At 40.7% G+C, this 22,032-nt stretch overlaps 1 protein-coding gene across 2 annotated transcripts in view; it reads right to left on the minus strand.

The window, feature by feature from the left end:
• ARHGAP6 (Rho GTPase activating protein 6) overlaps nt 1–22,032 on the minus strand; it is a 331,686-nt gene that overhangs the window by 27,006 nt on the left and 282,648 nt on the right. For both annotated transcript variants that reach the window (XM_060233959.1, XM_060233960.1), the window contains exons 3-5: nt 19,003–19,074; nt 4,164–4,420; nt 792–987 (exon numbers count right to left, since the gene is read on the minus strand). In XM_060233959.1, coding sequence (XP_060089942.1) covers nt 792–987; nt 4,164–4,420; nt 19,003–19,074 — 525 coding nt within the window. The remainder of the gene's footprint in view (nt 1–791; nt 988–4,163; nt 4,421–19,002; nt 19,075–22,032) is intronic.

A 22,032-nucleotide genomic window follows, 5' to 3' on the forward strand; every position in this document is an offset into this window, starting at 1 on the left:
TAAACCATGGGAATTGTGAATCTGATCAGAGCCCTTTCCCCACACCAAACACACAATGCATTTGAACATCCACAGGCTTAATATACAGGGCCCAGTATTTTTTTCTCTCACACCCACCTGGTTTAAATGGACTGCAGAAGATGTGTGTGTGAGGGGAAACAGCTGATAGGCAGGGAGCAGTTTCCCAGGCTCTCAGCTGTTTCCCCTGTCTTTTCTGCAGTCTTTTAAAACCACCCTGCTTTTAATTGACTGCAGAAGAAGTGGGAGGAGGGATAGCCTCTCATCTTTCCCCCCGATCTTCCCAGGTTTCTTTTTTGGGGGGGGGGGGATTTCTTTTTTTGGTTTTCCCCAAAAATTCTGGAGAGCTTTAGGATTATGAAATATACCCCCAAAATACCTGTCTGGAAGATCTGCATGCATACCCCTAGTCTGATGTTTGAACTAGATGTGAGAAGATCTATGTGTATATATTCATAGGTCCTTCCATCTATGTGTAAAGTAGTCTGTTTTTAATCAAAATTGAAGCATGTGGGAAGGAGATACCTTCTAGTATCAGAAAGGTTTGGGGGGTGGGGAGGGATGCTCAAAAACAATGTTAGTGATTTAACACAGAGTGGAGGTAAGATTTCATTCTCCTCTTCCTTCCAGTCCATTTCGGATTAAAAATATACATATATAACTCCACTTTCCATGTCAACAGGAAGCTATGTGAATACATAGAAACAAATCTTCTGGTTACATCTAGGTTGACCGAAGTTATGCCTCCCATTACCAAGTTGAAACACACTTACCATGCTTTTCTAAATGCTGGCAACAGCTGTCTACAAGCCGAGGAACCTGCCTGTAAATAGGGTTTAGACTTAGTTTTTTGTCCCTGGCCTTTTCTTTCTTGCTCTGGGTTTCAGCTGGTAATGATAGCTGCAGAGCTTCCAGCAGTCGAGACTGACTGTCATCAAGATCCGTAATAGAGTCAACAGACATTGCACCCTGCAACACACACAAATGTAAGCAATTGGCATGTATGAAGATATTAAACTGGCTGCCCTCAGCCCCATTTCAATTCTGAGCTCTTAGAAAATTTTCAAATGTAAAATAGATAGAATCTTAGCACCAAGGAATGGGTATATTGACCAAGTAATAGAAAAACTTAAGAAATTTATGCCAAAGATAGATCCTGTACATTAGTAAAATATAACAAGAAATTATAGAAGTGGAAGCACAAGGTGTTCCAATAGGAACCTGAAACAAAAACTGGGAATAACCAGTCCTAAAGGAATGGGCATGTCCTAGGTGGTGATAATACCACCTTATAGGGGTCACAATGGTTATCCCATGGAGATAGGAAAAGTTCATTATTTTAATGTTGTTTTAATTCTTATTATTAATAGTCTATATTTATGATGTAAGCCACTGAGTCCTATTTTAGGTGGCCAACAAATTGAACAATCTGTTATAGAGAAATGCCATCCAGTTATAAACATCACTAATAAAGAAGCATGGCAATGTATTTAGACTCGGAAAATGGTCTCCATATAAAAGACTGCATGATTTCTACAATCTAAGGCTCCAAAAGCATTTAAATAGATATTATTTTACTAAGAAAAAAACAGTTTAGCTAACAATACATTTACCTAACAATACAACAGTTAACTGATACATTAGATACATTTGTGGTGAGACATAAATATTAAGAAAAAAATCATGATTACCATAGGTGGAAACAAAATGAGCGACACTACTTCTGAAAAACGGCCCTTTTAGTTAAATGCACAAACAAACATGAATACACACTGCAAAAATACTTGCTCAAACCTCCACAGTATACACTTGTATACTCTACAAAATAATAATAAAAAACCTTGCTTAGATTTATATGATATACCCTTTGTACTTTTTATAATCATCCAGGGCTTTTTTTGTAGCAGAATCTTCTTTGCATATTAGGCCACACACCCCTGATGTAGCCAATCCTCCAAGAGCTTACAGTTGGCCCTGCACTAAGAGTCCTGTAAGCTCTTGGAGGATTGGCTAATATGCATCAGGAACTCCTGTTACATCAGGGGGTGTGGCTTAATATGCAAAGGAATTCCTGCTCCAAAAAAATCAACTAGATACCATAGACAACACATAGTGGTCACAATCTTACTAACAGTTGCCAATACACAAGTTCAACCATATTATCAAAACACAATATTGTTTGTGTCTCTTGGCATGTTTAATTAAGCAGCTGATCCTGTTTTAATGTACTTATTCTAACCAATGTATTTTACTTACATTCAGGGCTTTCTTTGTAGAAAAAGCTCAGAAGGAACTCATTTTTATATTAGGCCACATTTCCTGACACCACCATTACTTCACATAGGGCTTTTTGTAGAAAAAGCTCAGCAGGACCTCATTTGCATATTAGGCCACACCCCTGGCACCAAGCCAGCTGGAACTGTGCTCCTGTGCATTCCTGCTCAAAAAAAGCCCTGCTTACATTTATTATATACATTGCATTTAGCTCCAATTTTAATTCTAATGTAAGAATTTTTTACATGCCACTTATCTTTGATTGTAATAAACCTTTGATTGATGGTTTGTATGAATATGGTTCAACCTACAAACTGGCACTATTAGTAAGATTGTGACCACACACAGCATTGTCTATGGCAGGGGTGACTAAACTTGTTTAACATAAGAGCCATATAGAATAAATGTCAGATGTTTGAGAGTTGCAAGACATAAACATCAGATTTTTGAGGGAAGGAAGGAAAATAGATAGGGTAGGGAGAGATGGAAAGAAAGCAATTCTACTTTAAATGCATTTTCCAAGCAGCCAACTGGCTTGGCAAAGTGATTTAAAGAGAGAAATGCGTTCTCTAAGCTGGCTGGCAGGCTGGTGGGGGTTTGGAGAGTCACGCAATATGGCTCCTGAGCCACAGTTTGGCCACCCCTGTCTATGGTATGCTTTTTTATTTTAAAAAGTTAAAGAGCATACTATAGAATTTTTAAAAAATCTTGTGTTCTGAGATGTACTTGTAATGTAAATAAAAATCTGTATACAAAATGTCAGAAAAATGAGGAAAAATAAGCAAAAAGGAAGTGATACTCTGATAAGATTTTCCATCGATTGTGTATACAAAACACTACAGAAGAAAGTTCCAGACTAGCAAGCAAAATGATTAAGCAAGACATAATGCTTGCAGCATTTATTTCATTTTATAGTATACAATCCATGGCTTCTATGTAATTATTTCATATATATAAGAAACTGAAACAGAATATTTTTATGTGTATGGAAATTCTAAGGCTAAAATCCTATGTACTCTCATTGTGGAAAACTCCTACTGAATCAGTGACTTCTGACTAAGCAGGTCAAGGAGATGGTTTATTTTGTACCGTGACATAATGGGAAGTTACCGTATATGTAAGACAGGACTCTTGATGCAATGCATGAAGTATAAGCTAGTAAATTCTAGACTGAAACACGTCATGATGCCCTGCTTTCACACTATTGTCAAAATAGTCAAAATTATCGCTGCTTGCATGAATTTTAAATAGATGAGAAATAAATGCCCAAAAACAAATTCAGGGGAAAGAATTGTACATAGCAGAAAAAAGTCCTTCTCCCAGATATCTTGTGTTTTCCATAAGGATAACTGCTCTCAGACTGACAATGGGAAATTATATGCAACAACTTTGACTAACTCCAGTGACCAGTTTCTTATTTGTTACTCTTACACTAGTGACTCTCATGAAGAAAGCGTCTTTTAATTTTTTTTCCTCCAATGAATGATAACGATGAGATTTTATTACACAAACACAAGGATTTTTATAATATGTTTGACCCTTATTCTCATTAATGATATTCATCTACTAAAAAAAATGAGGAAACCAAAGCAGAATGTTGCTTCCTTAATAATTAGAAAGACCAACTGGAATCTGATTTGGGGAAAGAAAAGTTTCCAAAGAAGCCTTGTTGCCAAGAGACGTGTCATTCTCTCTCAAGAACAACTGGGAACGAGAAATGACTGTTAACATTACAACTTCTATCATTTCAATTGTGCCTGACTTTAACTGGATAACAACAGATCTGGGATTGTAACTTTTTGTGAATAGCAATGCCTGGGAAAGTTCCACAGTACCAACAGGATTTACTTAGTTCTCAGCAAGACACTTACTCTCCTCCTTGCTCGTGGAGCTGGCTCTGGTGTGTTAGGTGAAGTAGATTCATTTGGCGTTTCCGAGGTGGAGCTAAGAGATGAGTTACTGCTTGAAAGTTCTTTGTTCTGCCTCTTACTTCCAAATGGCAAATGGGAGGCTACAAACTCTGAAACTTCCTTCTGCTCTTCTTTTTGAGTATCCTGCTTCAGTTTGTAGGCTCGATCATTAGCTATTACTTGTGATAATGGCATTCCAAATGCTTGGGGTATGAATTCTGAAAACAAAATGAAACCAATGTATTTATAATGTTAAAATAAGTTTTCTGAGGGCTTATTATTTTCCTGTTAAGACACTACATGTTTACCATGTTAAAATTGATTCTATATCTCCCAGACATTAGATTAAGAACATTTATATAATGTTCTTAATCTAATGTCTGGGAGATATAGTTAGCAGTTTCACATCTCATAAGTAAACCTCCCTAAGGTTTCTGGAGCAGTTGTATGAGGAGAGGTGTCAGTATAAATGGAGACTAAGAACAGGAGGGGGAGGTAAAAGAAAAAAGAAGTCAGAGGAAGAAAAGATATACAGGCTGAAGATTTTTTTTTGTAGCCCCAAACCCCATTTGATCTTTGGACAGGTAGCTTGTAAAAATACATTATTATAATTAAAATTTCAGCTGTATCCACAGAACAGTGGAATCAAGGAACCATTAGGTAAGAGCCAAACTGCCAAAACCTTTAATGAGATTTAAAAATTCAATTCAGGGTTGACAGTAAACAAACTATTTGAATACAGACTATTTCTCCAAGTTAACACACCAATAGTTTGATATCACCCAGCTACCGTTAAAGATGTTTTATTAAGAAGACACAATGTCTTATCTTAAACCAAGTATGAGCCATAAATAAATAAATGAAACAAAACATTATATCAAGATAAATAAACAGTATATCAAAAACACATGAAGCATTTTTTTTTCCAGAAATGAACTCTCTTATATTCACTATGGGACTTTCTTTCTTCTTTTAGACAGGCTATGGCATGCTGAAGTCCCCAGTGGAAACTAATTTTGGCACAAACAGCAAGAAGAAAAACTTTATATTAACAGAAAAGGGTAGAAAGTAAACAGAAAAGAAGACTGTGCATTTTCTGGCTTCAACAAAATTAAAATAAAACATTTATTCACACTCCCCACCTCCCCGGAAATAAGTAGTAGTGGAATGAGGTAAGGTACTCCTATGATTCTATCAAGTACAATAAAACGCAATTGTCATAAAGATTCACAGAAGTGATACACTGTAGGTCCTTTCTACACTAGACTTTATTTATTTATTTACATTAGACTTTTATCCCGCCCTCTCCACAAGCGGACTCAGGGCAGCTTACAACAGTCGTTTCCACGATTTAAAACAATAAGTCAATAAAATCTATAAAACATTAATACAATTAAAATTTAAAAACTATTCCACGGTGCTGTACCATTACTATGTTGATGGTTCTGCTTTTCAGACGGTTGGTCACAGGGAACTCTAGCTGATGTCAGGTGGCAGCTCTCTCTCAGGCCTGTTGAAACAATTCGGTCTTACAGGCCCTGCAGAATGTAGGAAGGTCCCGCAGGGCCCTTATGGCCTCCGGGAGAGCATTCCATAACTCTGGTTCTGCCACTGAGTAGGCCCTGGCTCATGTCAAACGCAACCTCCTTTGGTCCAGGGGTGGACAGCAGATTTTTTGTCCCTGACCATAAAGGGCTTTAAAGGTCAATACCAACACCTTGAAACAGATTCGGAACACAATAGGTAGCCAGTGCAGCTCTTTCCTGAATGGACATTCTATACTACATCAGAGTTCACTCCTGGTTTTACCTTGGTTTCCCCCCCCCCCTCAGTTTTTAAATTACACTGGGTTCACCCCAGTTTTGCCCCACAATTGTCCTGGGACATATGGATGCTGTTTTAGCAAAGGTTTCCTGCAAGGTAAAAGAATGTATGTCAAACTCAGATGGAGGTCCAAATGTAGAAGGTGCCATAGTCAAGTTAGGATGTTTTGAGTTGTTGATTGATTTTCCAGTGTTCTTCCTTTTTTTAGACTACATGAGTGTCAAAATTATTATTAATGCCTTTAAGTAGCACTCAATTATCTTATACTGTTTGTAAATTACCTTTTAAAATGCCAGCACTTACGTGGCTTCTGTAGCTACTTCAGTAACAAGAAGAAGCAACTATTCATGTTCCTTCACTTTAAAAGAACAGAAGCATCATAACATTACTGATATGTACACCAAATTGGGGGAGGGGAAGATGTGTATTGAACTGAAAGTAAATAGCAACATAACTGAGTGGGCTCTGCTTCTATGATTCCAATCAGCCTCATCTTATCTGTCCACAGTTATCCCTAGACATATTCCTTATACATGGTATATATGATAAATGGTGCCCGTGCCCTGCTACAGATTATCAAGCAGTTGCTGGGATAGCTTACTTTTGACACTAGATTCAGGTGCTGAGCAACAGCCACCAGAATCTGACTCTCTTTCACTACGTGAATTTATGCTAAACAAACAAACAGGATATAGATCTAGTAAGATACTTAAATCAGTTTTCAACATTTTAAAATAGAAGTCTAATATTTTATGCACTCACTGAGGAGAATAGCTTCTGCTGTAGCTCATCCATTCCTAACTTCTTTACAACCTATCCTTCCTTCACCAAACTGTAAGAAATTACAGAAAACACAAAGTATTATTCTGAAAACTGAGAAGTATTGTTCTCACAGAGATGCGTTTCCCAGAGGGGATATGTCAAAAGTGATAGCTCTTTTTCTAGCAGGAGCTCCTCTGCATATTAGGCCATGCCTCCCTGATGTAGCCAATCCTCCTGGAGCTTACAGTAGGCCCTATACTAAAAGCCCTCTAAACTGTTGGAGAATTGGCTACATCAGGGGGGCATAGCCTAATATGCAGAGGAGCTCCTGCTAGAAAAAGAGCCCAAACCACAGAGAAATCGGCTGCTGTTGGGCCTCTGATGCTGGTGGGACTGGAACAGCAGGTTTTTAGACTGTACACTCTCTAGCCCCTTCTTTCCAAGACCTTCTTCCCAGGATCAGAAAATTTATGTCCCAGGAGCTGAGGAAAGAGCAGTTAGGATTACTCTGAGCTCTCTCCAAGCCCATCCTTGATGCTACAAGGAGTAGATGCATAGATAGTGGCAATGATTCTTATTCTGTATAGCAAAAGAGCAAGCAGCATGTTCTCCCTGACAACAATGACATTTTGCCAATACAAATAAGTTATTCATTATGCCACGTTAAGAAATACCTTGAATGAGCGCCAGTGGCTACTAGCAGCAGCTGTCAGTGTTTGGAGGGGGCAAGTGGCAGGAGCAGCATCTGCTTCTTATTGCTCCACTGCTATGGTAGTGGCAAGAACATTCCCCCAGCAGGTAGGCAACTAAGTGCCATTGGTCTAGAAGCACCATCTATACACTCACTTCCCAGAAGATGAAGCCACCTACTCTGTACCACAGTAGATCATCCCCTGTGGGCAACAACAATTACAATAACAGTTAGGAAGAGAATTCCAGCAATCAGTGTGCTGGATTCTGTTGCTGCTCCTAGCAGAATGCAAAAACAGTCCCATGTGTACCTTCTCTTACTGTATGAATGAGGAACAGATGGGGGCAAAGACAGTGAAATAGAAGCCAAGTTTATTTTTCTGGCCACCATGATATGCCAAAGGCTTTTGATAATGATGTTTCTAAATTTTAACTGTACCTTTTATTATTTATAGGTAATTTTTATTCTGTATAACTTGGTAATCCTTTTATTCTGTATAACTTATTTCTTTTATGCCAATAAAGGCTGATGATAATAAAAAAAAGATGGGGGCACAGGATGATAAGGTGGTGCAGCACCCTCAAAGAAGGCACTGGAAGGCTCATGGAACTAATCTGCCCCTCTTCCCAGTGTATCTCCAAGGCTAATTCTTTCTGTGATTCATTTTTCATGACTTTTTGCTGCATGCAAGTAACAATCTATTTGAGAAATTTGAATTTGTGGGTAAAGTGAAATGGTACTGGGAATTTCAGATTATAATTTCATTTTTTTTTAAAATGCACATAATCTCCACAAAATCTACATATAAATAGGTCCTGCTATGGCTTTGCCCTGCAGAACTAGAACTCTGGTCATTCTGCTTAATGATGCAAGGTGAAATGGAGCAAACAGCTGAGAAAAGGAGATAGAACTGGCATATTAGCTAGTGATATCATGAAGGTCTGGGCTTGGATTTCAAGCCTTGGTTCCAAATGCACCTTTCCCCATAGTGCTGGTGCTCCACAGTTGCAGAGTACTTTTCTCCAGCTGTGGGCATTCACAAAAAAATCTGTGTCTTTCAATTAGTCTAAAAGCACCTAGTGCCAGAGGAATACACTCCAGTGCAGGGGACCACTATAATTGACCACGGACAGCGCAAGCAGAAGCAAGGTTTAGGACCCAAGCCCCTGAAGGATTCCTTCCCAGTAATCGTTGAGAAGCTGCTTTTCTCAGTGTGGTTTCCTATGAATAAAGGGCTCTTGCAAAGATAAATGTTAGTAGATTCCCCAAACAGACCATGTTAATTAGTCCTCCCTCTAATCTTTCCAACAGTTTGCCTCATTCTTACATAGGAAAAGTGGTTCAAGAGCAAGAGGTGGAAAGGAAGTCATACTTGCTTGCTCAAGATTGCTACAGAATAATATACTTTTCTTACAATACACAGTAAAATTCACAAGTCACCACTTGGGTGAAAAAGAACAAATTTATCTCTAAAAAGCTATTGCCTCTCCATATAATCATGATCTAGTAGAGGAAAAAAACCTGAAGTTTTGCTATCATCTAATCTTATTTAGTAAAAGACTGCTCACACAATTGCTTATTTAAAATGTTTATACGCAGAGACAAAACAACCAAGAATTCCTGGAAAAATGAAGCTCTTGGCTTATTTCTTTTTCATTGCAGTAAAAGAGATCATGTAAACAGTAGCAAGGTAGCTGTCTCTGGTATGAGGCGTGGGTGGAGTTTTCCCAAGAGAATAGCTGATGATGGATATTATTTGATCCATGTACCTGTGACTACCAAGTGCATGTGGATGCAGGCTTTTCCACCATAATAATGTTAAGCTAGCAACTTCTGAAACAGTCTTAGATCATGGATGATGTAAATGAATGAACCCTTTTGCTTAACAGAGGGAACATTTTGTACACTTCTTACTGTTTATCTGCATAAAGTCATGTCATAATAAGCTTATGAAACATACTTTAGAAATCCTACATTCTTCTCCTTAGTTACAGCCTTCTTACTAGTATGCAAGCATTAAATGACAACAAAGCACAACATCTGCAAATCAAGGCTTGCAGGCAGGCAAAAATGGGAGAGCACAACTGTGAATGAGAACCCTCAAGACACATCTGTGTACAGACGCCTACACGTGCTGTGCTGTACAGAGAAGAATGTTTGTTTTGGAGAAGTTGCCTGGCAATGAAAGACATTCACTTTATAAAATAAACTTTCAAAATGCTTGTTAAAAACACAATTGTGCGAAGCACTGAACAGAACATTTTCAACTCACTGTCAAGCATAAAGAGGAAAGGTGGGGGTCGGGGGATGACTATGAATGTTGCTTGGAGCAGCGTGGGTTGACCATGAATCAAGTCTCTGCAGTACACTCACATCCGTACAGAAAAGAACAATACTGAGCGGTTTATTTAAGTGATTGGGCATAACACAAAGGAGAAACCCCACAAAGGCATATGCTGCTTGGAAGGCAACCAATTGTTCAAGTTTCCTCAAGTTTAGTATAGAAGACACACCATCAGTTTTGCTGGAGCACATTCACTTCGGTAACCACCGTGGGCCAGTTCATCAAAGTTCACACGTACAATGTGTAAGTTCCTAAAATAAATCTCAGGGAAGGACATCCATCTTTGACACAAATATTATTATATGGTAATAACAGGCACAGTGGGTCAGTTAAAACATAATACCACACTGTGGTTTAATGGAACTAACTATAATGTTAGTAGTCAGATCCTCTCCTCTCACAGAGGGGAAATTTATAGCTAAAATAACTATAAACACCGTTCTTATATCACCCCCAAAATCCTAAATGTAGGGCACTGCCCAGCCCAAAATGAAACAAAATGGATGCCAGTCAGGAACAAGCCTGAGGAAGTATTTTGGAAATGTGAGTCAGAGAGGCTGTCTACTGTCTCCTCCATCCCCCCTCACACAGAGATCCATAATTTGGGACAATGGGTCTTTCAGGATATATTGACTCACACTTGAATTAATCCCATCAACTTCCAACCTCACTTCCCTTGCATTCACTTACCTTAACTGAGTGGCAGTTAATCAATGCTTAATTTTATTCACCTAAACCGTTAGCCTTCCTTTTGGGTACTTGCAGACATCAACAAGCCTCTTCCACACCTCGGTCCACCTAAGAAAAGCCTATTAAGCTATTGTTTTTCTGATAAATGCATCTTTCTTGTCCCAGAGTACATTTTGGCCTGTATCTGGAGCATTCTGCTACCCCAAGTAGCATATGTTTGTTTTTGAATCCTCTGCACACCCCTACTTGCATGCAGGTTTTCTACTCTTTCACTTCCCAAATTGCTGGCCATTTTGCTCTTTGACTGCTGCTTCCACAGATCTCCTCAAGACTGGTAATAATCACCCTTCTCTAAAAATCTCTCCCTTCCTTAAAACTCTCTCCGCTTCCTCCCTGTTTCTTAGTTAGTTCTTCTGTGTCTATGCATTTTTGTTTTATTTTCTTTTTAATAAAAATCTTCCTGGTTGAACATCTGCCTGGTTCATTTGAGAGTTCTCGTAAGGAGAAAAATCCTGATACATATAGGTGGAGTATCCCAGTTACTTGCCTTTCACTCTGTCTGCTTTGCTAATTCCCCCAACTAATTAGGAGACTACCTATTTCTTGATAGTCTGTCAAACCAAAACCTGGTTCATTTATCAGAGTTAGTCATAGCTCTAGTTTCATAGCTAGATGCACCTTAGAGTCCAACAGGATTTTGGGAGTATGAGCTTCCAAGCATCAAAGCTCCTTTCATTAGGCATCTGACAAAAGGAGCTTTGATTCTCAAAAGCCTAAAACCCCAACAACTTGCTGGTGTCTAGGATGGTAGTGGACTAGAATCTAGCCGTCCTACTGTGGATCAGCACAGCTACCCTTTGAAACTAGTTTCATATGATATACAAATTTGAAATATCCCGGCTTATTCATGACTTGTTTCCAGTTGATACTTTCCACCCACCATGCCTACAGAGCCTCATCATAAGAGGGGCTCAAAACTAAGCAGCTCTTATCTTTGGTCAAATTTCAGTGGAAGGTTGTCTTTCCACATCCTTGAGTCTGACAACAAACTCACCTCTTAACTCCAGCCTCCTCCCTTTTCAAGACCCAGAAATTCCTCAACACACTTTGGGAGTATCAGCAACAAATCCCTTTCTTTAAAGTCTGTGTTTGGAAACACGGTTTTTAAAAACACCAACTGTACTCTTATTAGTAGGGTTGCCAAATCCAGGTAAGGAAATTCCTGGCGGTTTAGTGAGGTGAGAGACATAGTGAATTAGAATGCCATAGAGCCTATCATCCAAAGTAGCCATTTTCTCCATGGTAACTAATCTCTCTAGTCTAGAGAACATCTGAAATTTTGGGAGATCTCCAGGTCCCACCTGGATGTGGGCAAACTTACTTAATTAGACAGAAACAATAGGCCAGAGGAGGGGCTGGATGAAGTGGAAAGCAAGCAGGGCTGTTTTGTTGACTGTGCTCCCATCTAAGTCTCTCTCATCTTTTTCTACCAATCTATTCACATTAGGGTTTACAATTCTTACTACCTGGTACTTGTTTTGTCTGTTGAGTAATGCACATTTAATCCACTTCACTTATGTGTTTACTGAATGACTGGAAATTGGTATGACATCTGTAGGCTCTTATAGAGGCTCTGCAGACTGCGTATGAACAGTCCAGTATGTGAATGGCAGATAGTGTTTGTGGGGAGTGAAAAACCTGTTGAGTTTATGCATCAAAGGATGGAGGAATATGTCTACTAGGGATGTGCAGCTCAAAAAAATGGATTTTTCAATCCTGGATATAAGGCAGAGGAAAAATATCAGTACCCATGGTTTCCAAATACTGGTTTGGTAATTGGATCTTTTTTTGGGGGGAGGGGAGGGGGGATTCTCATACTTTTGGCTCCATTATTCCCTATGGAAAATCTTTTCCAGGGAGGCTAGAGGGGTCATTTTTAAAGCTACTGGCACCAAAATTGTAGCAAAGCTGCTGGTGCCTGTACTTTAAATAGCCACCAAATTTTAAATCAATTGGATCAAGAATCCTAATTCTATGGGTCTTGAACAGAGTGCCCTAATCCTCCATAGATTCCGGTGGGGGGGAGGATGTAAAATCCAAGAATCGCTACTTATGCACAACCCAAGAATCACCCAAGCCAAAGGAATGCTGTAGCAAATTGAAAATCAGAGACTTCAGCCAATGTACAACCCAAGAGCCTATAACAGGCCCCCGAGGTCACTTGGTGTGGCCCTCGGGGATTGCTGGGCTGAACCAAGCCATGTGGCAGCCTCTCTGGGGCCTAACTGGCCAGCGAGGATCGTGGGGCCCAGCCGCACTGTGCAGCAGCCTCCCCAGGGCAAGGCAGGGACCACAGGCCCCAGATGTACTGTGTGGCAGCCTCCCTGGGGCCTGGCTGGCCAGCCAGAATTGCTGCAGGGCCTGGAAAAGTTACTGTCACAGTTCAGCTTGCACTTGATTATCCAAGACGGTGTGGCCTAATATGCTAATATTAGGAGATGTGGTCTTAATTTGCTACTGAGTTCTTGCTGGGCTTTTTCTACAAAAAAGCCCTGGGCCTATGCATTTACCTAGGGCGGCGGGCCGTGTGTGTGTGTGTGCCAGATTAGGCTCTCCCCACATGACTTCAAATAGAAAAACAATTATTTGCATTAATTTTGCTGGCCTGAATCATTCTCCCTTGGCGGAGCAGTGTTTTTTAAATTGATAATTTATTATGGCCCACGAATAGGCTTCCCAATCCCCAGGTCCCAGCGGGGGATCCCCCATTTTTACAGGCTTCACCCCACCCCCAGCCAGCTGACCGGTGGGGGAAGCCCCGCCCCACAGTCACCAGGTATCTTTAGAGCTCCAGCAGGTTTAGAAACCTGCAAACAGGTCCGTTTTTAAAATGTGTGCCTTTAAAGCTGAGCAGGAAACAGGAAGTGCTTCATGGGAAAGGGTCAGTAACAGTTTCGTCAGAGAACAGCCCCTCCCTTTGTTTTGCTTTCATTTTCAGAGCAAGTAAAGTTGTGCAGGAACCAGATCCAATAAGTGTTTGTATGTGTGAGAGAGGGAGAGGGCAGAGGATTCCCTGGTTTGGAGGCCCTCCCCCCCACTTTAGAAAGCGGGGGGGGGGAGAGGGAAATGTCTACTGGGCACTCTATTATTCCCTATGGAGAACGATTCCCTTAGGGAATAATGGGGAATTGATCTGCGGGTATCAGGGGCTCTGGGGGGACTGTTTTTTGAGACAGAGGCACCAAATTTTTAGTATAGCATCTAGCGCCTCTCCCCAAAATACCGCCGAAGTTTCAAAATGATTGGACCAGGGGGTCCAATTTTATGAGCCCCAAAAGAAAGTGCCCCTATCCTTCATTATTTCTTATAGGAGGCCGGTTTAGGCAGATTCCTTTTCAGGAAAGAGTATGTACTTGTGACCTAACATCCATTGAGGACCTCTATCACTCCCTATTTTATTGTCCTGATTTTAAGATTGAACGGGATAGGTTTCTGGATCATATTTTATCTTCTCTTTTTGGTAAGTCAAATCAGGAGAAACTAGTCTTCTTGCTGTCTGACGGAGATAGACATATTACCCTCCAAGTTGCAAGATTCATGACTGGCATTATGGAAAAGAAAATGAAGACTGTACCACACTAATTGTTCATTATTATTATTCTGGGTAGCTTATTAGTGTGGTACCGGTTAAATTTTTTCTGATGCTTTAAATTTTAAATCTGTTTTTTAAAATTGAGTTTTGTTGTATCTTATTGTATTAAGGAATGAGGTATTCTGTTTTCTCTCTCTCTCTCCTTGTTTCTTTTGTTTTATTGCTGAATCTAGTTGTTTGATCCTATGGCAATATGTGCTAATGCAATAAATTGAATTGAATTTCCTATAGAAGGAAGGCATTTAACAAGGTGTGCTGTCCCTTTAAATGTGATGGCTAGAACTCCCTTGGAGTTCAATTATGCTTGTCACACCTTTGTTCCTGGCTCCACCCCCAACGTCTCCTGGCTCCACCCCCAAAGTCCCCAGATATTTCTTGAATTGGACTTGGCAACCCTACCCGCGAATGATGCTATAAATATCCATATGGCCCTTGGCAGAAAAAAGGTTCCCCACCCCTGGCCTATAGAAATGCAATGTACAACCCAAGCATCTATAGCAATGTAAAGCTGAGAATTCATGACAAAAAGCAAACTTGACATGAAGCAACTTGAGCAAAGAACGTAACTTTTCAAAGTCAACAAAATAATTTTAAAAGGCATATCCTAATGCAAATCAACCTGACAAGCTGATACCAAGCCCCGGAAGACAAAAGACATTCCCGAGGGCGGGGGGGAGACAGTCGTGCGATCCTTCCAACACTGGCTTTTGATACTCCCAGTTAATCCCAAATATTTATGGGATAATTTTTGGGACCCATTCACCAGTATCTTGGAAAATCCCAGATACCATTTGAAGAGCCAAACATATTTTAAAAACCCAATAATTTTAAATATATATATACTGGGCTTTGTTATATCTGAGCGCACACCCCTAGTGTCATGTATAACCTAAAACAGTGCTGAGGCATTGGGTGGACACATTGGTTGTGTTTGTATGTGGGTGGTGCTATGAAATCAGTAGCAAGAGGTTATTTGTCACGTTGTGGGGGGAGTAAGGAAAAAAAAACAGTTTCTTCTGCTAGTCTTCCTAGCAAGCAACAGGAGAAAATAGCAAAGGTGCTGAAATCAGAATCTGTTAATACAAGCCAAGATTGGATTGATTTTTTGTGAGCTGAATTCTGGTTTCATAACCTAACTACAGTTAAAATAAACCATGGAGTTGTATGATGCCTTGAGTTACTGGACTAATTCAGATGCAGCACCAAACAGTGGTTTATTTTAACTTTGGCTGGTTTATGAATACAGGAAACAATGCAAAGACAACTCAAGTCCTGAGTTGCCTTGACAAATACTGGTTTCCTTATCTCCCCTGGCTGATATCCCAGCCTGCTTTGCACTGCCCAACTAAAGCCTCACAAACTCCCTCACCACTGATTTCTCTCTGGTAGTAGAGACCAAAGTATTATTAAACCATGCTTATGGTAGGATTTCTGCATTCAGTTAGGTGAAAATATAATTAAAACAAACTGTGGTTTATAAATCCTAATAAATTCAGATTCTGGTTTGCAAGATCCAAAAGAACTATAGTTAGTGGAATGGCCTACATTTACATAATCATGCTAACCATAATAAAATTAAACCATGTTTTTAAAAAGAATCTGAATTGAGACTCTGTGACACAGAGCTCTATTGTTAGTAGGGGACCAAGGAATATAGAAATATACATATAATGTATTTATTTAATTCACATTGTTTCTCAGTGAGACTCAAGGTGTGTCAATACAATCAACAGTCTCTCTCAGTGATTACCTCTTTCTGGCTGATTGGGATTATTTTATTGCAGCTGTTCTAAATAGAGCAGTCTAACTACTCTAGTTAGTTAGACCAGGAAACTGGGGCTGGAGTTGGAGTGCAGATTACCAGCTCTTGATGGGGTGCTATTGACACCAGTGCCAACTGTCAAGAGTTTGGGTAGTGACTCTCTTTCAATGGAGGCCCAGGTCATACATATCGCCAAAGTGGCATTTTTTCATCTACGCCAAGCTAGGCAACTGGCTCCCCGCCCCCCTCATGTCTCGTTCGGACCTAGCTACAGTAATCCATGTGACGGTCACGTCCAGGTTGTAACTTGCTCTACTCTGGCCTACCCTTGACTTTGACCTGGAAATTTCAACAGGTCCAGAATGCGGCAGCACAAGTCCTAATGGGAATGCCATGACAGCACGTATTCTACCTGTGCTGCGCCAGCTACACTGGCTGCCAGTTGAGTATCGAGTCAAATTCAACATTTTGGTTATGGCCTTCAAGGCCTTGAGTGGTCTGGGACCAACGCTTCTATGGAACCGCCTCCTTCACTACCTCCCTGGAAGAGCATTATGCTCCACTTGTTGGAATCTGCTGGTGATCCCTGGCCCTAAAGAGGTCTGACTGTCTCCAATGAGGGCCAGGACCTTTTCAGTCCTGGCTCCAACCTGGTAGAATGCTCTGCTGAAAGACACCAGGGCCCTGTGAGATCTTTTATAATTTTGCAGGTCATGTAAAGCAGAGATGTTCTGCAAGGCTTTTGCTTGAGAACAGCAATAGTTGCTAAGCTGGCATCACTCCCCTCCTCCCCTTAAGGGGGGTCCCCTGCTCCCGATGCAGCGTCTGAAAAGCAGGAATTGATAACACTTTACAAAAGACACAATGGGGGTTTGTAATTTCTTTTTTAACTAACTGGTTTTATTGACAACTATATATACTTTTATTGTTGTACACTGCCTAGAACCCGTCACCAGCTGGAATGAGGTGATTCATCAAATCAAGATGATGATGTTAGCAGTCTGAATAGATCCAAATCAACCTGATGTCAGAGATTGGAAGCTAAGAAGGGTCAGTACTTGAATGTGAGACCACTATGTAGAGCAGGGGGGGGCCAAAGGTAGCTCTCCAGATGTTTTTTGCCTACAACTCCCATCAGCCCAAGCCATTGGCCATGCTGGCTGAGGCTGATGGGAGTTGTAGGCAAAAAAAACATCTGGAGAGCTACCGTTGGCCACCCCTGATGTAGAGGAAACCAGTTCTACCTCTGCTCATTTTTTTTGCCTTGAAAACCACATGGTATCACCAAGACAGTTATGATCTGACAGTGCACTTAACTTTTAACTTTTATGATGGTTTTTATGAATATTGTGATTTTATATTTCTCAAATTATGCTTTTTTCCTTGATACATTTAAGTCTGGCTATGAATGTGGAAAGACTGCTTTGGTAGCTCAGTGGATGACTGTCATCTGAAAATTCTTAAGTTCCCATATAGTAATCTTGCTGGACCACTTAGCAGCCTCTGATACATCAATCATATAATTAATCCAACTAAACTACTGAGAGTTTTCCCAGGGGCACATTTTTAATAAATGCATCTTGAAAACGAACAATTCTATTAAAAATTTAATTGTTAAAAAAACATCTCTCAAACTGCAGAGGACTATCAGATCAATAAATAAACAAACTGTTATGTATGTGGACTGAAGTGAAGACTGATATGGGTGTTCCTGCCAGGCTCATTGGAGCCAGAAGGAAGGAGCTTGGGGACTCAGGAACAATGGGCAGCAGGATCCAAATCCCTGCTGCCCTGCTCCAATCAAGGGTCCCCTGCTGGTTTAAATGATCCAATAATGTGCTTGCGCAGGAACCCTGAGTGGTATATAGTTGGCCCTGTGGGCCCAATTAGCCAGTCTTAGAGTGCAGCCCTATACTATGCTGTACTGCAATAAAGAGCTATGATCACTACCATCTCGCCTCTTCCTTGCGTTGAACCCACTATACTATACAAACAAATACATGGTTCCCAGGTACATTCTGAGTGCATAAGAGGAAGAAAAGTATTGCATGTCTGCTTCTGGTCAGTGCATAGGTGTCTGTGTCTTGAGTTCCAAGAAACAGATAGAAATATGTTTTATCCAAGCTCTGTATTACATGTATTGAATGTAGGAATATGTATGAATTCACGTGTTATTTATTTATTTTATTTACTCTTATTTATAGCCTGTCATTCTTGCTGACACTCAATGAGAACCACAGAGAATAAAAAGAATGTATTTACAGCATAAGACATCCAATAAACAATGCAATAGGATGAGAATTCCAGGACAACTCAAACAACATACTAGCCATACATTTGTCCAGAGATGCGATCAAACTCAGGACCAGACTCCCCTCTGCCACCATGGGAGACAAAGTTCCCAGTGACCCCATCCCTGCTGGCAGTTTCCTAGACAACTACATGAGCTCTTACCTGACACCCCAACTCCAGGCACAGGTGGAGAAACCAGCTGGGGTCCAACACTGGAGCAGACCAGAGAAGACAGCAGCTTCTACAGCCTCTGCAGAAGCCAGGGAGGGGCCAGAAGGGCCTGCACAGAGGCAAGCTAGAACTCAAGCCACGGCTGGGCCACAGAAGCCTGAATCAGCAAGTAAGACTAACAGCAGCCCAGTCCCAGAGGCCTAGGCTTAGGAGTGCCAGGGAAGAACAGGAGTGAGGACTGTAGGCTAGCAGGCTATTCCACCTGAGCCTTGGCATAGCCTGTATGGCATGAAAGAGGGCAGATGGGATAGGAGCAGCTACCCAGCAGCTCAGTAGGAGACACAGGGCAGGAGCAAATCATTGCCCTCCCACAGACAGAGGCCAGGTATACCCAGGAAAGGGGTATACAATTTGGGCCTTTAAAGGCAGGTTCCTAGGAAAGATGGTCTTGGGGAGAGGAGAAGGAATAAGGTAGTGCAACCCCTTGCCTTCCCCATTCTGAGGCTGGAGAGACCTGCCTGAGACATCTGGCAAGACAGCAGAGGGCAAGCCAGCGGAGCTAGAGAGGGAGGAGCCTCACAACATTTTGTATAGATCTGTGCAATGCTGTACCTTTATCTTTGTTTTTCTCCTTTCCAAGGGAGTCCAGTTTCTTTCGTAATGACTTCTTCCTCTTTTGTCCATCTGAGAATGAAACATAAAAGGAGAAAGTTTGAAACCAATCTCTGTCTCAATTAAATGGAGATATATAAACCAACATTAAGAGGTCTTTTCACTCTCAATGATAACTAAATAAACTTTACAGGACGACTACAAAGGAGATCAAAGATACTTTTTAAAAAAATTGCTGGATTTTTGTATAAGAGAATATCTTCATAAAGGGAAAGCTCACAAACTTTTAAATATTTGTCATACTTTTTGGGAAACTAATGCATGTCATTGAATAATACTGCTAAATACCTATCTTGAACTGTATTTTTGGGTAAAGATTAGTCAGCTGAAGTGGGCTGATTTTTGTGCGCAAAGATTAGTCAGCTGAAAATATTGGCTGAATTCTGTTCTTATAAAATTATTCTCATGCCATTAAATTATTAGATTCCTCATACGTTTGGAACAGCATGTGTGTGTATTTTCATACATATATAACTGACATCTATATACCAAAGGGTAGTGTGATATTTTGCACATCAAAATGTTCAATGCAGTCAATGGAGAAGTCACACAGTCTTCTCTGATGATTTGGGCTAACCTCTGTACACTAAATTATGCAAACTGAAAAGACTAACAGTGGTCTATATACCAAAGGGTAGTGTGACCTTTTGCACACGAAAATGTGAGATTCTGCATCTCCAGCTATGGAAACACTTGAGAAGTCATGACATTCTGTAGTGATCTTTCTACAACTAACCTAGACTGCAACCCTGGACTGATAAAGAATGTGCTGTCATACATCATCATGCACCCGAACAACTGCCTAATAGAGTACAAGTCTCTTTCCCTGACAAACATAATTTGGCCGCAGGTAGGCTGACACAGTCCATCAGCCCTTGCAGCACATAGGGAATGAATTCCCTATGCAGCACATAGGGAATATCTGTGGGTAGCAAAGAACAGTACCCTTGGTCAAGTAAGTTAAGACTGGACCTATAAAGCTGCACAATACTGCTAGTCAGTAGGTCTGTCAGTCCCCAGTTCCAGCCGGGGGATCCTCCGGTCTTGCAGGCTCCTGCTGGCCAGCTGACCAGAAGAGAGAAGCCCTACCCCAACAGCCACAATGTGACTTTAGAGCTCAGCTAGACTGAAGCTGTGGGAGAGGGGCAAGCAGGAAAAGCCACGTGCATGTAAGAGAAGAAGCCAGAGAGCCCAATCCCTCTGTTTGTTTTGCATTCCTTTCAGAAGCTGTTTGAGTAGTTTGAGTAGTAAAAGGGATAGAGTTAACTAAAACCTGAGTATGGGACAGAGGAAAACTCCACCCCCCCAGACATCTCTCTCTGTAAGCTGGTTGAAATACAGCAGATTGTTGCATCCAGCAACTCCAGTGAGCTATCTATACAATTGTCCCAGGGAGATCACATTTTGGGCATGTTTATTTTGGCTGCTTTATGTGTGTGTGTGTGTGAGTTCACTTTTATGAAAGTGCAGCTGCTGTGGAACCATTTGAATGCAGAATAAAAAGGAGGAGGAAATGAAGACTGTATTCAGGGGAACTACACTGCTGCGTTTTTATTTATTTTTTGGGAATGGGAAAGTCTCCTGGCTCCACCCCCAAGGTCCCCAGATATTTCCTGAGTTGGACCTGGCAATCCTACTGGTCGGCCACAGAAATAGGATGGGGAAAGGAGAGTGAGTGAACTTGCCAAATTTGCAACTGTTATTTGGTAACAAACTCACTAAACTATTTCTAACAGCATACAACTTTTGAGCAGCAAGAGAATAAATACCAACTTCTAAGTCTATTGCTGCTTTATAATAGAAATTTTTAACATTTTAAAGCCTGAAAACTTCATCCAGCAGGGTGGACAGGGTTTCTTGCATTCTCTAAAACCAAAACATGAACTGCTGTTACTTGCTATGCCTTTGATATTTGCAAATGGGAATCCATAAAATATTTTTTAAAACATAAAGTTTAACACAATCCAATCACTTAAACCAGGGGTAGCTCTCCAGATGTTTTTTTCCTACAACTCCCATCAGCCCCAGTCATTGGCCATGCTGGCTGGGGCTGATGGGAGTTGTAGGCAAAAAACATCTGGAAAGCTACTGTTGGCCACCCGACTTAAACAATATAACTGCTTTAACATGTCACTTTAAAAAAAAACCCAATAAACCTAGCAGTTACCGTATTTTGCAAGCAATACATTAAATGTTTATTTTGTTCTTCATTTTTTTTTCAGTTTTGTAATTCTATTATATAATAAAAATATAAAATATACACTAACTTAATTTCAGTGAAGTATGGTAAACCTATCCATTTATTTGCCCTAACTTGTTGACTCTTAAGCTTAGTTCTCACATGAAATACTAAATCTTCCTTTGTTTTGGACACTCTTAACTGTCCAAATGACTGCTCTTTCAACACAATTCTCTCTGCATATTAGAAACCAGATGTCTGAAATTCTTCCAATGAAAAATTGCAATGAAATTCTTAATGATACACTTCAGCTAGGTAGCATAAGAGCTGCCATGCAAGATAAGACTAAGTGAATAGACCAATAGCCATGGATGGATCCCCTATCCAGGTTATTAATAAGAAGGCTTAGTTTGGAAATAAAAAGAGATGGGCAAGAAAACTTGGTGACCACCTTCAGGCATGTACTGATGAAGGAAGCTTGCCTAAAGCCAGCTGCCTCACAGCATCAGGGGGCCATGGTGAGGGTGCTCCCTTCACTGTGGATTCAACAGAACCCTGTATGGCACAGGACGAACTTGGTAGAGCTCAGCACCTCTTGGCACAACTATGTACAGAAAATACAATAAAATTGCTAAGCAGTTGGGTTAGAACGGATAAAAGGAAGTACTTCTTCACCCAAAGGGTGATTAGCACATGGAATTCATTGCCACAGGAGGTGATGGTGGCTACAGGCATAGCCAGCTTCAGGAGGGAATTGGATAAGCATATGGAACAGAAGTCCATCAGTGGCT

Source organism: Heteronotia binoei, chromosome 3 (genome assembly GCF_032191835.1).
Source record: "Heteronotia binoei isolate CCM8104 ecotype False Entrance Well chromosome 3, APGP_CSIRO_Hbin_v1, whole genome shotgun sequence".
Lineage (NCBI taxonomy): Eukaryota > Metazoa > Chordata > Lepidosauria > Squamata > Gekkonidae > Heteronotia > Heteronotia binoei.